Source organism: Heterodontus francisci, chromosome 2 (genome assembly GCF_036365525.1).
Source record: "Heterodontus francisci isolate sHetFra1 chromosome 2, sHetFra1.hap1, whole genome shotgun sequence".
NCBI classification, from domain to species: Eukaryota; Metazoa; Chordata; class Chondrichthyes; order Heterodontiformes; family Heterodontidae; genus Heterodontus; species Heterodontus francisci.
The window spans coordinates 222,001,487-222,017,962 of record NC_090372.1 but is presented as its reverse complement, the minus strand read 5'-3'; the positions used below and the strand labels follow the sequence as shown (position 1 = coordinate 222,017,962).

The following is a 16,476-nucleotide window of genomic DNA, read 5'->3' as shown; positions in this document are numbered from 1 at the left end:
GCCCCCTACATTTACGTCCAAATCGTTAATGGGCAGCACAGTGGCGCAGTGGTTAGCACCACAACCTCATAGCTCCAGCAACCCGGGTTCAGTTCTGGGTACTGCCTGTGCGGAGTTTGCAAATTTTCCCTGTGACCGCGTGGGTTTCTGCTGGGTGCTCCGGTTTCCTCCCACAGCCAAAGACTTGCAGGTTGATAGGTAATTGGCCATTGTAAATTTCCCCTAGTGTATGTAAGTAGTAGGAGAATGGTGGGGATGTGGTAGAGAATATGGGGTTAATGTAGGATTAGTATAAATGGGTGGTTGATGGTCGGCACAGACTCGATGGGCCGAAGGGCCTGTTTCAGTGCTGTATCTTTAAATAAAATAAAATAAAAAGCAGGGGACGCAGTACTGAACCCTGCGAAATGTCACCGGAAACAGCCCTCCAGTCACTAAAACACCTGTCAACAATTACCCCTTGTTTCCTGCCACTGAGCCAATTTTGTATCCACCTTGTTGCATTTCCCTGGATCCCATGGGATTTTATTTTTTTAACCAGTCTGCCATGTGGGATATTGTCAAAGCCTTGCTAAAATCCATGTAGACCACATTAACTGCACTGCCCTCATCTATCTTCCTTGCTTCTTCCAAAAATTCGATCAAGTTGGTCAAACAAGATCTTCCCTTAACAAATCCATGCTGACTATCTCTGATTAACCTGTGCCTTTCTAAGTGACAGTTTATCCTGTCTCTCAGAGTAGATTCCAATAATTTGCCCAATACCAAGACTAGACTGACTGGCCTGTAATTATTCAGTTTATCCCTCACTTTTTAACAGAGGTACAACATTAGCAGTTCTCAGATCCTCTGGCACCACACCTGTATCCAGTGAGAACTGGAAAATGATGGTCAGACCCTCTGCTATTTCCTCTCTTGCTTCTTTTAACAGCCTAGGATACATTTCATCTGGCCCTGGAGATTTATAAACTTTCAAGGATGCTAATCCCGTTAATACTTCCTCTGTCCCTATGTTTATCACATCCAATACTTCACACTCCTCCTCCTTAACTACAATATCTGCACTGTCCCCCTCTTTTGTGAAGGAAGACGCAAAGTATTCATTAAGAACCAAACCCACATCTTCCGCCCCTACACATAGGTTACCTTTTTGGTCTTTTATGGGCCCTATTCTTTCCTTAGTTATCCTCTTGCTCTTAATGTATTGATAAAACATCTTTGGGTTCACCTTGATTTTGCTTGCCAATATTCTTTCAGGCCCTCTCTTTGCTTTCCTAATTTCCTTTTTGATTTCACCCCTCCACTTTCTATACTCCTCTCAGCTTTCTGTAGTATTGAGTTCTTGGTGTCAGACATAAACTTTCCTTTTCTGCCTTATCTTACTCTGTAAGCTCCTTGACATCCAGGGGGCTCTAGATTTGGCCGCCTCACCCTTTTTCTTTGTGGGAACATGTTTACTCTGAACCCCCTTTGAATGCCTCCCACTGTTCTGACACTGATTTACCTTCAAGTAGCTGTTTCCATTCCATTTTTGCTGAATCACTTCTCAGCTTAGTAGAATTGGCCTTGCCCCAATTGAGAACTCTAACTCCTGTTCTATCTCTGTCCTTTTCCATAATTATGTTAAAACAGACTGAATTATGATCACTATCACCAAAATGCTCTCCCACTGCCACTCCTTCCACCTGCCCAGCTTCATTTCCTGAAACTGAGTCTAAAACTGCGCCCTCTCTTGTTCGACTTGCTACATACTCGGCAAAAAAGTTCTCCTGAATGCACATCAAGAATTCTGCTCCCTCAATTCCTTTTACACTAAAACAATCCCAGTTAATATTGGGGTAATTAAAATCCCCTACTATTACTGCCCCTTTGGTCTTGCACTTCTCAGACATTTGTCTACATATCTGCTCTATTATCTCCCTCTGACTGTTTAGGGGTCTATAGTACACTCCCAGCAGTGTGATTGCCCTTTTTTGTTCCTTAGCTCAATCGATATGGCCTCATTTGATGAACCTTCCAACATATCCCTCCTCACAGCTGTAATGGTTTCCTTGGCCAAAATTGCCACTCCCCCTCCTTTCTTATCCCCCTCCCTGTCGCATCTGAAAACCCTGTAACCAGGAACGTTGAGCTGCCATTCCTGTCCCTCCTTAAGCCATGTTTCTGTAATAGCTATGATATCATACTGCCACGTGTCTATCTGTGCCCTCAGCTCATCTGCTTTATTTGCTATACACCTTGCATTGAAATAGATACCCTTGAGCACGTCCAAACTCTATTTTTTATTTTCTATCCCTTGTTTCCTCTGTCTTCCAGACTCATCCATTAATTTTCTGCCTTCCATTTTCATTTTGGATTTTGTCCCAGCTGAGTCTACCCTCAGTTCCCCATCTTTTATTTTATTTTTTTTAATTCAGAGATATAAGCACTGAAACAGGCCCTTCGGCCCACTGAGTCTGTGCCAACTAACAACCACCCATCACTACTCTCCCAGTCTTCCCTGTGCACTCCTGTGCAGCTGAGCCACCCATGGTACCTTAGGTAACTTGGTGTCACATTGGGTCTGCTAACACACCTGTGAAATGTGTTTTAGGATTTTTTATCTCTATTAAAGGTACTACATAAATTTCTGTTGGCGTTGTTCTGATTGGTTGACTAACAGTTTGTCTCTCTCCCAGGTTTTAGCGATCTGTACATTTCCAAACCTCATGTGTGATCACACAGTCCCGGACGATGCCAAAAAAAGAGCAGAGAGAATCTTAAACGCATGTGGGGGTAACAGTATTGGTAAGATGACTCTCCAAAAACACCAGGGCTTTAACTCACACTGTCCTGTTAACTAAGAGAATGCATTGACGGAGAGAGGGGGTTTCTAAACCCCTGTTTTCACACTGTCTGTATAACTACCTCCTTACCGGTTAGATACAGAGGGAAGGTGTTAAATACACTTACCTGACAAGGAGTTTTCAATGGAAATGAAATGGGGAAATTATTTTATACTGTTGCAGTCACATTCTACCCCATTGACTCCTTGTCCCCCTGTCTTAGCTCTCACCCTCTCTCTTACCCCTCAATCTCCATCTGCCTTACACACTTTCTCATTCCCTTTTTTCCCCTCTTCCCTGTAACTCCCTCACAATATCCATCTCCCTGTCACAACCATTTCCCTCTTACACTGTCTTCCCTCTCCCTCTCGCTCTCCTCCTTTATCTGTCAATCAGTGTCATCATTTCTCCATCAGTGTCATCATTTCTCCCTCCTTTCCTTCTGTGTCCTACTCTTTCCTCCTCTCTCTCTCTTTTCTCCATTTCCCCTTCACTTCTCTTTCTTCCTTTTTACCATTTCCTTTCCCCCTTTTCTTCAACTCTTTCTTTCCAGCTCATGAATTGGGATCCAGTCTATGAGTAATGTGATGTGTGATGAGTCTAGCTTGGGAGGAACAAGTGAGTTTGAACCTCTGGTTCATGAAGCCCTCCACCACTGGGGGTTTTCCTCACCTCATGTCTGCCACCGTTTTAGACTCATTGATAGAGATTAATCATAAGAAATTGGAACAGGAGTAGGCCATTCAGCCCCTCGAACCTGCTCCACCATTCAATACCATCATGGCTGATCTGATTGTGGCTGTAACTCCACTTTCCTGCCTGCCCCATAACCCTCGACTCCCTTGTAGATCAAAAAATCTGTCTAACTCTGCCTTGAATATATTCAATGATGCAGCCTTCACTGCTCTCTGGGGAAGAGAATTCAAAATGCTAACAACCCTCTGAGAGAAGAACTTCCTCCTCATCTCCATCTTAAATGGGAAACTCCTTATTCTGGAACTTTTTCCCTAGTTCTAGATTCCCCCATGAGCATCCCCCCTGTCAAGCCCCCTCTGAATCTTCATGTTTCAGTAAGATCACCTCTCATTCTTCTAAACTCCAATGATTATAGGCCCAAGCTGCTCAACCTTTCCTCATAAGACAACCCCTTCATCCCAGCAATCAGCCTAGTGAACCTTCTCTGAACTGCTTCCAATGTAAGTATATCCCTCCTTGGGTAAGTAGAGCAAATTTGTACACAGTACTCTAGGTGTGGCCTCACCAACGCCCTGTACATTTGTAGAAAGACTTCCCGTATTGTATACTCCATTCACCTTGTAATAAATGCCAACATTCCATTTGCCTTCCTAATCACTTGCTGTACCTGCATGCCAACTTTTTGTAATTCATGCACAAAGAAACCCAGCCCCCTCTGTACCACAGCATTCTGCAATCTCTCTCCATATTAGTAATCTTCTTTTTCATTCTTCCTGCCAAAGTGGAAGTGGACACCCTTACATTTTCCCACATTATATGCCATCTGCCAAATTGTTGCCCAGTTGCTGAACCTATTTATATCCCTTTTGCAAACGCTTTCTACCCTCCTCACAACTTGTTTTCCTACTGAATTGTCAGCAGGTTTGGCTACAAGACACTCGGTCCCTTCATCGGTCATTATTATAGATTGTAAATAGTTGAAGCCCCAGCACTGATCTCTGTGGCACTCCACTAGTTACAGCTTGCCAACCTGAAAAAGACCCATTTATCCCGACTCTCTCTTTCCTATTAGTTAACCAATCCTCTATCCATGCTAATTTGTTACCCCCTACACAATGAGCTCTTACCTTGTGTAGTAACCTTTTAGGTGGTACTTTATCGAATGCCTTTTGGAAATCCAAATACACAACATCTACTGGTTCCTCTTTCTTCACCCTGCTTGTTACATCCTCAAAGAAATGCAATAAATTTGTCAACACGATTTCCTTTTCACAAAGCCATGTTGACTCTGCCTGATTGCGTTATGATTTTCTAAATGACCTGCTTAATAATGCATTCTTGCATATTCACAATGACAGATGTTAGGCTAACTGGCCTATAGTTTCCTGCTTTCTGTCTCTCTCCTTTCTTGATCAGAGGTGTTACATTTGCAGTTTTCCAATCCATTGGGACCTTTCCAGTATCCAGGGAATTTTGGAAGATTACAATGAAATGCATCCACTATCTCTGTAGCCACTAATTTTAAGACCCTAGCATGCAGGCCATCAGATCCAGGGGACTTGTCAGCCTTTAGTCCCATTAGTTTTCCTAGTACTTTTTCTCTAGTGATCATGATTGTTTTAAGTTCCTCCCTCCCTTTTGTCTCCTGATTTTCTACTATTCTTGGGATGCTTTTTGTGTCTTCTACTGTGAAGGCAGATACAAAATACTTGTTCAAAGTCTCTGTCATTTCCTGTTCTCCCATTATTAATTCCCCAGTCTCATCTCTAAGGGACCAACACTTACTTTAGCTACTCTCTTCCTTTTTATATACTTGTAGAAGCCTTTGCTGTCTGTTCTTGTATTTCTTGCTAGTTCTCTAAATTTTCCCTCTTTTCTTTTTAGTCATCCTTTGCTGGTTTCTAAAATGTTCCCAATCTTCTGGCCTATCACTAATCTTTGCAGCACTGTACGCCTTTTCTTTCAATTTGATACCACCATTAACTTCCTTAGTTAGTCATGGATGGTGTATCCTGCTCATATAGTCTTTCTTTCTCAATGGAATATATCTTTGGTGCGAGTTCTGAAATATTTCTTTTAAATGTCTGCCACTGCTTCTGTGCCATGTTACCTATTAAACTATTTTCCCAGTCTGCTGTAGCCAACTCTGTCCTCATATCCTGGTAATTGCCTTTAAGTTTAAGACACTAGTTTCAGACCCAAACTTCTAATCTTCAAACTGAATGTGAAATTCATCATGTTTTGATCACTCTTGCCTAGAGGCTCCTTTACTATGAGGTCATTAATTAATCCTGTCTCATTACACATTACCAGGTCTAAAAGAGCCTGCTCCCTGGTTTGTTCCAGAGTGCATTGTTCTGAGAAACTGCCCCAAATACATTTTATGAACTCTTCCTCTAGGCTACCTTTGCCAATTTAATTCATCCAATCAATATGAAGATTACTGTTGTGACCAGGTGAGAAAGGGGTCTAGGGTTCCCTCTCAGCCTTCACCTGGTCTTTCCGTAACAGGGTTTTATTTTTAAATACACCATTTTTTTTTAGCTCCCCCTTGGTGAATCCTTGTTCACTGCCTTCCAATTATAAGGCAAAGAAACCAGCACAAACAAGCTTTCTTAGGTTTAAAGAAAAAAGGTTGAACTTTATTAAACTAAATTCAGTTAACACCTACGGATATGCGAGGCACCCACGCTAGCATGCATACGTGATATACACAGGCAGATAGAGACAGAAAAGAGCAGAAGAAATGAAGTGGAAAAGTTTGAGGCAATATCTGAAGATGGTTTTGGTTACTGTTCTTCAAGCTCGCTGTAGAGCCTTTGATTGTAGGTAGGTCATGCTTTTCATTGGGGCCCAGTATTCTTCTTAAACCTTGTTTGATGTTGGAGACCTTTCTTTCTTGAGGTTCATGTGTCCTCAGTGGGTCCAGAGGCTTGTGAGAAAGAGATGGGAGCAGACAGGAAAGGTCTTCTCACTCCAGTAGCAAACTTTCTCAGTTCAAACTCTTTGTGGCTAGTTCAAAAAAACCTGGACCAGCCAGTTACTCATGTGATCAGCTGGTTTAATCAGTCCTCGCTTTTGTGGATTGTATCACCTTAGCAGTCTCTGGAATGCTCTTCCTTACACCTTCAATGCCTGGTGATCAAAATCCATTGTGGTTGAATGTGTCAGGGAATGGGCCTTTGTCTCCACAAGCACTGTCTGTTAGTACGCAAATGTTTTTCAGCTAAGTGCCTGGCAGCCCTTGTAACTGGCCTTCTCTTCTTCCCAGCAACAGTTTAAAATCAATATTCATAGGACACAATTAATATGCCTCATTCTTGGCAGGTGTGGGCCTGCGTGACCATTACAATCGCCCACAATTATTGCAGATTGCTGTGATTGGTCAACAACTCAATTATCATTGTATCATGTGACTACCAGGATGGCAGGAGGTGAATTAGATGGATCTTAGTCTTTCTTCTTCCAGTTGTTGTGGATGGTGGAAAGGGTGGCTCCCACTGTTCACCTCCCAGCTGACTACAATCGTATTTTGTTAAAAATGGTGAGTTAGTCCCTGAGTGGTTTTTTTTTTAGAGTCGAATAAATAGGTTTTCTCATAGGTTAAAAAAAGTAACTATTTTTGCACTATTTCCGAAATGGTCACAACCTCACCCACACACATGCTCAAGAATAGATAGAGAGAAAAGGGTAAGTAGATTCAAGTGAGGTAGCTGTTCATGGTTTGTGGTAAACCTGTTGAATCTTCTAAGGAGGACGGTCTCTTTTGAAGGGGCAGGCCTGGATGTTTGTAGTCTGAACTTGTTGAGGTGTTGCAGATTTCAGGAGGTTGAGTTCAGACTGGAGGTGGTAGTTCCTTTCAGTTCTCTGTTGCAGCAAGTTGAAGTATAGCATTAGCAGGAGGGCTCCTTCTTTGCTTGGCTCAATCTCCTACACAGCCTCTGGCTGGACTGCTTTCTGAAGGTGTCGGCTTCAACTCTCCTCTCTCTCTAGAGGGCTACCTTTTAAGGACAAAAGGTTGACACATGGCCTTCTCCCCTGGTATGACCACAATTAAACAGGAGGAGACTCCACTAATATCCCCGACCTCAGTGATGGGGGAACCCAGCATATCAATGCAAAAGACAAGGCTGAAGCATTTTCAACCACCTTCAGCCAGAATTGCCGAGTGGATGATCCATCTCAGCCTCCTCCTGAAGTCCCCAGCATTACAGATGCCAGTCTTCAGCCAAACCGATTCAATCCACTATATCAGGAAACAGCAGAAGGCACTGGATACTGCAAAGGATATGGGCCCTGACACTATTCCAGCAGTAGCACTGAAGACCTGTGCTCCAGAATTTGCCTCATCCTGAGCCAAGCTGTTCCAACACTGGCATCTACCCAGCAATGTGGAAAATTGCCCACATATGTCTTGTACACAAAAATCAGGACAAATCCAGCCCAGCCAATTACCGCCTTATCAGTCTATTCTCAATCGTCAGCAAAGTGATGGAAGGGGTTGCCGGCTGTGCTATCAAGCAGCACTTGCTCAGCAGAAACCTGCTCAGTGACGCTCAGTTTGGGTTCCGCCAGGGTACTCAGCTCCTGACCTCATTTACAGCCTTGATCCAAACATGGACAAAAGAACTGAACTCCAGAGGTGAGGTGAGAGTGACTGCCCTTGACGTCAAGGAGTCCTAGCAAAACTGAGGTCAATGGGAATCAGGGGGAAAACTCTCCTACAGTTAGAGCCAAAGGAAGATGGTTGTGGTTGTTGGAGGTCAATCATCTCAGCCCAGGACATCACTGCAGGAGTTTTTTTTATTCATTCATGGGATGTGGGCGTCGCTGGCCAGGCCAGTATTTATTGCTCATCCCTAATTGCCCTTGAGAAGGTAGTGCTGAGCTGCCTTCTTCAACCGTTGCAGTCCTTGTGAGGTAGGTATACCCACAGTGCTGTTAGAAAGGGAGTTCCAGGATTTTGACCCAGCGACAGTGAAGGAACGGCGATATAGTTCCAAGTCAGGATGGTGTGTGACTTGGAGGGGAACTTGCAGGTGGTGGTGTTCCCATGTATTTGCTGCCCTTGTCCTTCTAGTTGGTAGAGGTCGTGGGTTTGGAAGGTGCTGTCTAAGGAGCCTTGGTGCATTGCTGCAGTGCATCTTGTAGATGGTACACACTGCTGCAACTGTGCGTCGGTGGTGGAGGGAGTGAATGTTTGTGGATGGTGTGCCAATCAAGCAGGCTGTTTTGTTCTGGATGGTGTCGAGCTTCTTGAGTGTTGTTGGAGCTGCACCCATCCAGGCAAGTGGAGAGTATTCCATCACACTCCTGACTTGTGCCCTGTAGATGGTGGACAGGCTTTGGGGAGTCAGGAGGTGAGTTACTAAAAGAACAAAGAACAGTACAGCACAGGAACAGGCCATTCGGCCCTACAAGCCTGCGCTGATCTTGATGCCTGCCTAAACTAAAACCTTCTGCACTTCCGGGGACCGTATCCCTCTATTCCCATCCTATTCACGTATTTGTCAAGATGCCTCTTAAACGTCGCTATCGTACCTGCTTCCACCACCTCCCCCAGCAGCAAGTTTCAGGCACTCACCACCCTCTGTGTGAAGAACTTGCCTCGCACATCCCCTCTAAACTTTGCCCCTCTCACCTTAAACCTATGCCCCCTAGTAACCGACTCCTCCACCCTGGGAAAAAGCTTCTGACTATCCACTCTGTCCATGCCGCTTATAACTTTGTAAACCTCTATCATGTCGCCCCTCCACCTCCGTCGTTCCAGTGAAAACAATTTAAGTTGATCCAACCTCTCCTCATAGCTAATGCCCTGCAGACCAGGCAACATCCTGGTAAACCTCTTCTGTACCCTCTCCAAAGCCTCCACGTCCTTCTGGTAGTGTGGCGACCAGAATTGCACGCAATATTCTAAGTGTGGCCTAACTAAAGTTCTGTACAGCTGCAGCATGACTTTCCAATTTTTATACTCTGTGCCCCGACCGATGAAGGCAAGCATGCCGTATGCCTTCTTGACTACTTTATCCACCTGCGTTGCCACTTTCAGTGACCTGTGGACCTGTACGCCCAGATCTCTCTGCCTGTCAATACTCCTAAGGGTTCTGCCATTTACTGTATACCTCCCACCTGCATTAGACCTTCCAAAATGCATTACCTCACATTTGTCTAGATTAAACTCCATCTGCCATTTCTACGCCCAAGTCTCCAACCGATCTATATCCTGCTGTATCCTCTGACAATCCTCATCACTATCCGCAACTCCACCAACCTTTGTGTCGTCCGCAAACTTACTAATCAGACCAGCTACATTTTCCTCCAAATCATTTATATATACTACAAAAAGTAAAGGTCCCAGCACTGATCCCTGTGGAACACCACTAGTCACATCCCTCCATTCAGAAAAGCACTCTTCCACTGCTACCCTCTGTCTTCTCTGACTGAGCCAGTTCTGTATCCATCTTGCCAGCTCACCTCTGATCCCATGTGACTTCACCTTTTGTACCAGTCTGCTTTTTGTGTACAGGACATACCTGGGCAATTTTCCACATTGCCGGGTAGATGCCAGTGTCATAGCTATACTGGGACAGCTTGGCTAGGGGTGTGGCAATTTCTGGAGCACAGGTCTTCAGTACTATTGCCAGAATATTGTCAAGACCCATCGCCTTTGCAGTATCCAGTGCCTTCAGTCGTTACTTGATATCACATGAGTGAATCGAATTGGCTGAAGTCTGTCATCGGTAATGCTGGGGACTTCAGGAGAGTTCCTCAGGGTAGCGTCCTAGGCCCAACCATCTTCAGCTGCTTCATCAATGACCTTCCTTCAGTCATGAGGTCAGAAGTGGGGATGTTTGCTGATGACTGTACAATGTTCAGCACCATTCCTCAGGTACAGAAACAGTCCATGTACAGATGCAGCAAGACCTGGACAATATCCAGGCTTGGGCTGATAAGTGGCAAGTAACATTTGTGCCACAAAAGTGCCAGACAATGACCATCTCCAACAAGAGAGAATCTAACCATCTCCTCTTGATGTTCAATGGCATTGCCATCACTGAATCCCCCACTATCAACATCCTGGAGGTTTGCATTGACCAGAAACTGAACTGGAGTAGCCATATAAATACTGTGGCTACAAGAGCAGGTCAGAGGCTGGGAATCCTGTGGTGATTTCTGAGACGCACAGTGGCAGCAGTGTGTACCATCTAGAAGATGCACTGCAGCAACTCACCAAGACTCCTTCGACAGCACCTTCCAAACCCACGACCTCTACCACCTAGAAGGACAAGGACAACAGATACATGGGAACACCACCACCTGCAAGTTCCCCTCCAAGTCACACACCATCCTGACTTGGAACTATATCGCCGTTCCTTCACTGTCGCTGGGTCAAAATCCTGGAACTCCCTTCCTAACAGCACTGTGGGTCTACCTACCCCACATGGACTGCAGCGGTTCAAGAAGGCAGCTCAAGACCACCTTCTCAAGGACAATTAAGGATGGGCAATAAATGCTGGCCTGGCCAGCGACGCCCACATCCCATGAACGAATAATAAAAAAATAATGGAGCAGGATGTGGAATCCATTGCTATTTATTTATGAGTGGATGGGTTCCATCCTGTTATGATGTGGCTTCTTCACCCTATTACTTAGCAAATTGTCTCTCGAGACAAGGAGGCCAAAGAAGAGGAAGACTTCACCCTATTCATTTTTGGTTTGAGCTATGAGTCATTCTGTCTCCAGAGCCCTTTGTTCGTTAATTCATGTAGCTGAGTCATCAATATGTAATTATAGTTCTTTCAATTTCAAAAGACTTCTCCCCAGAGCTATTTCAGACAAAATTAACAAATTCCACTGTTGCAGACAAGTTTGTAGATTCCAGTGCAGGAGGGGGTCACTACTGCATTTTGACGACTGTATAAGTGTCTGTTTTCTTGTGGTTTTGTTTCGCAGTTGACTTTTTAAATTCGTAGTTCTTCCATTTCATTGTTTTTTTCATCAGGACTCCTTCCGTGCATGACACAGTGAATCTTATGTTCTGGACAGAGAGGGGATTGAGGAATATGAGTAGATAAGATAGGGAGACATCAAACACAGATAGACTTTTTGTCCTGAAAATGTTCAAAGAGACTGGTGAAACTAGAATTGTTCTCCTTCGAGCAGAGAAGTTAAAGGGGCAATTTAATCGAGGTGTTTAAAATCATGAGGGGTTTTAATAAAGTAAATAAGGTGAAATCATTTCCAGTGACAGGAGAGTCTGTAACCAGAGGGACACAGATTTAAGATAATTGACAAAAGACCCAATGGTGACATGTGGAAGCTTTTTACACAGTGAGTTGTTGTGATCTGAAAGGAAGCAGATTCAATAATAACTTTCAAAAGGGAATTGCATAAATACTTGCAGGTGGAAAAATTTGCAGGGCTATGGGGAAAGAGCAGGGGAATGGAACTGATTGGACAGCTCTTACAAAGAGCCAGCACAGGCACGATGGGCTGAATGGACTCCTTCTGTGCTGTAAATTTCTATGATTCTATGAACTAGGGAATTCAACACACTTTTTGAGAAGATTTTAAGGGGCATTATGTCAAGCTGGGATGAGACGTAAGAAAGAAAAATGGACTTGTCAGTGAATAGTGTTCCTTTTCATCCATCATTACAATGATGGAGTGGGAACGGGACTCCTGGATTAACTGTGCTGTAGCCTTGTTGCACTTTGGAGGGGGGATTCTGGCCTCACGATGGAATCTAATGTCTTGATCCAGGTGCCTACACTACTAGTCAGGGTCTTGAGTGCATTCGCCAGGATGTGGTCAGATACATAGAGAGCCGAGACGGTGGAATCCCTTCCGATCCCAACAACATCTTCCTCTCAACTGGAGCTAGTGATGCCATTGTGGTGAGTACAGAGTGATTGATAAATCTGATCATGTAAACACTTCAGGACATCCCAGACAGCTTCAGCCAATCAAGGTCTTTTGTAATGTGCAAACGTGGCAGCCAATTTGCACACAGCAAGATCCCACAAACAATACAGTGATAATGCCCCGATAATCTGTTATAATGATAGTTGAGGGATAAATATTGGTCAGATGAGCAGGGAGAAGTCCCCTGCTATTTGAAATGTTTTTTTTATTCATTTGTGGGGATATGAGTGTCGCAGGCAAGATCAGCATTTATTGCCCATCCCGAATTGCACTGGAACTGAGTGGTCTACTGGGCCATTTCAGAGGGCAACCACATTGCTGTGGGTCTGCACTCACATGTACACCAGATGAGCAGGTAAAGTGAACCAGATGGGTTTTTACAACAATCGACACTAGTCACTAGACTAGTTTTTAATTCCGACAGTGCCCCTGCTCCCTCAGCAAGCTCCCTCCGACAGTGCGCAACTCCCTCGTCCCCCACCCTCCGACAGTGCGCAGCTCCCTCGGCACCCTCCTTCCGACAGTGTGCACTCCCTCAGCAAGCTCCCTCCGACAGTGCGCAACTCCCTCGTCCCCCACCCTCCGACAGTGCGCAGCTCCCTCGGCACCCTCCTTCCGACAGTGTGCACTCCCTCGGCACCCTCCCTCCAACAGTGCACAGCTCCCTCGGCAACCTCCCTCCGACAGCGTGCAGCTCCCTCGGCACCCTCCCTCCAACAGTGCACAGCTCCCTCGGCAACCTCCCTCCAACAGTGCACAGCTCCCTCGGCAACCTCCCTCCGACAGTGCGCAGCTCCCTTGGCAACCTCCCTCTGACAGTGCGCAGCTCCCTCGGCAACCTCCCCCTGACAGTGCGCAGCTCCCTCGGCAACCTCCCTCTGACAGTGCGCAGCTCCCTCGGCAACCTCTCTCTGACAGTGTTCACTCCCTCGGCAACCGCCCTCCAACAGTGCGCAGCTCCCTCGGCACCCTCCTTCCGACAGTGTGCAGCTCCCTCGTCCCCCACCCTCCGACAGTGTTCACTCCCTCGGCAACCTCCCTCCAACAGTGCGCAGCTCCCTCGGCACCCTCCTTCCGACAGTGTGCAGCTCCCTCGTCCCCCACCCTCCGACAGTGTTCACCCCCTCGGCAACCTCCCTCCAACAGTGCGCAGCTCCCTCGGCACCCTCCTTCCGACAGTGTGCAGCTCCCTCGTCCCCCACCCTCCGACAGTGCGCAGCTCCCTCGGCACCCTCCCTCCGACAGTGGTCCGCTCGCTCAGCACCCTCCCTCCGACAGTGGGCAGCTCCCTGGCACCCTCCCTCCGACAGTGCGCAGCTCCCTCGGCACCCTCCCTCCGACAGTGCGCAGCTCCCTTGGCACCCTCCCTCCGACAGTGGTCCGCTCACTCAGCACCCTCCCTCCAACAGTGGGCAGCTCCCTGGCACCCACCCTCCGACAGTGCGCAGCTCCCTCTGCACCCTCCCTCCGACAGTGGTCCGCTCGCTCAGCACCCACCCTCCGACAGTGCGCAGCTCCCTCGTCCCCCTCCCTCCGACAGTGCGCAGCTCCCTCGTCCCCCTCCACCCGACAGTGCGCAGCTCCCTCGTCCCCCTCCCTCCGACAGTGCGCAGCTCCCTCGTCCCCCACCCTCCGACAGTGCGCAGCTCCCTCGGCACCCTCCCTCCGACAGTGTTCCGCTCCCTCAGCACCCTCCCTCCAACAGTGGGCAGCTCCCTCGGCACCCTCCCTCCGACAGTGCGCAGCTCCCTCGGCAACCTCCCTCTGACAGTGCGCAGCTCCCTCGGCAACCTCCCTCTGACAGTGCGCAGCTCCCTCGGCAACCTCTCTCTGACAGTGTTCACTCCCTCGGCAACCGCCCTCCAACAGTGCGCAGCTCCCTCGGCACCCTCCTTCCGACAGTGTGCAGCTCCCTCGTCCCCCACCCTCCGACAGTGTTCACTCCCTCGGCAACCTCCCTCCAACAGTGCGCAGCTCCCTCGGCACCCTCCTTCCGACAGTGCGCAGCTCCCTCGGCACCCTCCCTCCGACAGTGGTCCGCTCGCTCAGCACCCTCCCTCCGACAGTGGGCAGCTCCCTGGCACCCTCCCTCCGACAGTGCGCAGCTCCCTCGGCACCCTCCCTCCGACAGTGCGCAGCTCCCTTGGCACCCTCCCTCCGATAGTGGTCCGCTCACTCAGCACCCTCCCTCCAACAGTGGGCAGCTCCCTGGCACCCACCCTCCGACAGTGCGCAGCTCCCTCTGCACCCTCCCTCCGACAGTGGTCCGCTCGCTCAGCACCCACCCTCCGACAGTGCGCAGCTCCCTCTGCACCCTCCCTCCGACAGTGCGCAGCTCCCTCGTCCCCCTCCCTCCGACAGTGCGCAGCTCCCTCGTCCCCCTCCACCCGACAGTGCGCAGCTCCCTCGTCCCCCTCCCTCCGACAGTGCGCAGCTCCCTCGTCCCCCACCCTCCGACAGTACGCAGCTCCCTCGGCACCCTCCCTCCGACAGTGTTCCGCTCCCTCAGCACCCTCCCTCCAACAGTGGGCAGTTCCCTCGGCACCCTCCCTCCGACAGTGCGCAGCTCCCTCGGCACCCTCCCTCCGACAGTGTTCCGCTCCCTCAGCACCCTCCCTCCAAGTGTATCTGTGCCATTACAGAACATTCCAGAATGTATTGAGTGTTTTATTTTTCCTCCTCTGCACACAATACATTGCAAAAGATGTAGATCTGATGGTTGTGTTTTATTGGGTTGGGATAGTGACTGTATCCAGGACTACACACTCATAGAAAAGTGAAACAAGGCACTCATTGAAAGCTGCCAGTGATCACTGACTGGGCGATATGCCAACAAGGGCCAGGCATGAAATTGGGAATCTGGAGTCAATGTAATGTTTAACATCAGCAGCATCCAAATGGTGAAAAAACTGCCTCTCCAACTGGGTGGCTTTGAGCACTGTGTGTCACCCGGTTCATCGTGACTCAAGGTGAATTTAGAGCAAGAGAAAGAGAGGAAATTTCCCATTGCAGTGAAGAGTTGTGGAATAAGTTATTAGAGAACGGAGTGAAGCAGAGATTAGATTCCGGTCCGTGACTCACTCCCGGGTATCTGTTATTCTATATATAAACACCCCGAACCCCTCGATTAGATTCCAGTCTGTAACTCACTCCCGAGTATCTGTTATTTTATATATAAAGCCCCCCGAACTCCTCGATTAGATTCCAGTCTGTAACTCACTCCCGAGTATCTGTTATTTTATATATAAACACCCCGAACCCCTCGATTAGATTCCAGTCTGTAACTCACTCCCGAGTATCTGTTATTTTATATATAAAGCCCCCCGAACTCCTCGATTAGATTCCAGTCTGTAACTCACTCCCGAGTATCTGTTATTTTATATATAAAGCCCCCCGAACTCCTCGATTAGATTCCAGTCTGTAACTCACTCCCGAGTATCTGTTATTTTATATATAAAGCCCCCCGAACTCCTCGATTAGATTCCAGTCTGTAACTCTCACTCTTTTGATATGCATAGTACTGTTCAGTGTGATGTGTCTGTATTACTCGGAGTGTGAGGCTGGAATGAGGAGGTTTGGCGAGTGTTTTCTTTCTTTCTCTGGCGGCCATGGTGATTTGCTATCATTCAATGTGAAATCACTCTGGTTAGAAGTGAGTGTTCGGGCATCTCTGCACAAAAACCCTCATCACTCTTTGTGTCGCCCTCAGTAACCTCCTGCTGAGGCTTATTCCTGGACATTAAAGGGTTAACTCTGCCTGTGCCATGCTGGAGATGCCTAGAAAGCTCAGTTCTTTCTGCTGACCCCCCCCCCCCCCCCCCCCGCCCTTCGAAGTAGTTCTCAATCCTGCCGAGCTTCCAATACTTCTCCAGGACATCAGAACATTGGAAACATTGTTCAGAATATTGGCAGCAAGTCACTGAAGACAATCAACTGACATTTAAAAGCATTGAAACCATGGCAGTATTGTCGTCTCTCTTTCGCTCTCTCTCTCTATCTCTCCCTCTCTTTCTCTGTGTGTGTGTGTGTG

At 47.5% G+C, this 16,476-nt stretch overlaps 1 protein-coding gene across 2 annotated transcripts in view; it reads left to right on the top strand.

Moving 5' to 3' along the window:
• LOC137351644 (alanine aminotransferase 2-like) overlaps positions 1-16,476 on the top strand; it is a 108,210-nt gene that overhangs the window by 67,253 nt on the left and 24,481 nt on the right. For both annotated transcript variants that reach the window (XM_068016307.1, XM_068016299.1), the window contains 2 exons: positions 2,679-2,787; positions 12,285-12,418. In XM_068016307.1, the coding sequence (XP_067872408.1) occupies positions 2,679-2,787; positions 12,285-12,418 (243 nt within the window). The remainder of the gene's footprint in view (positions 1-2,678; positions 2,788-12,284; positions 12,419-16,476) is intronic.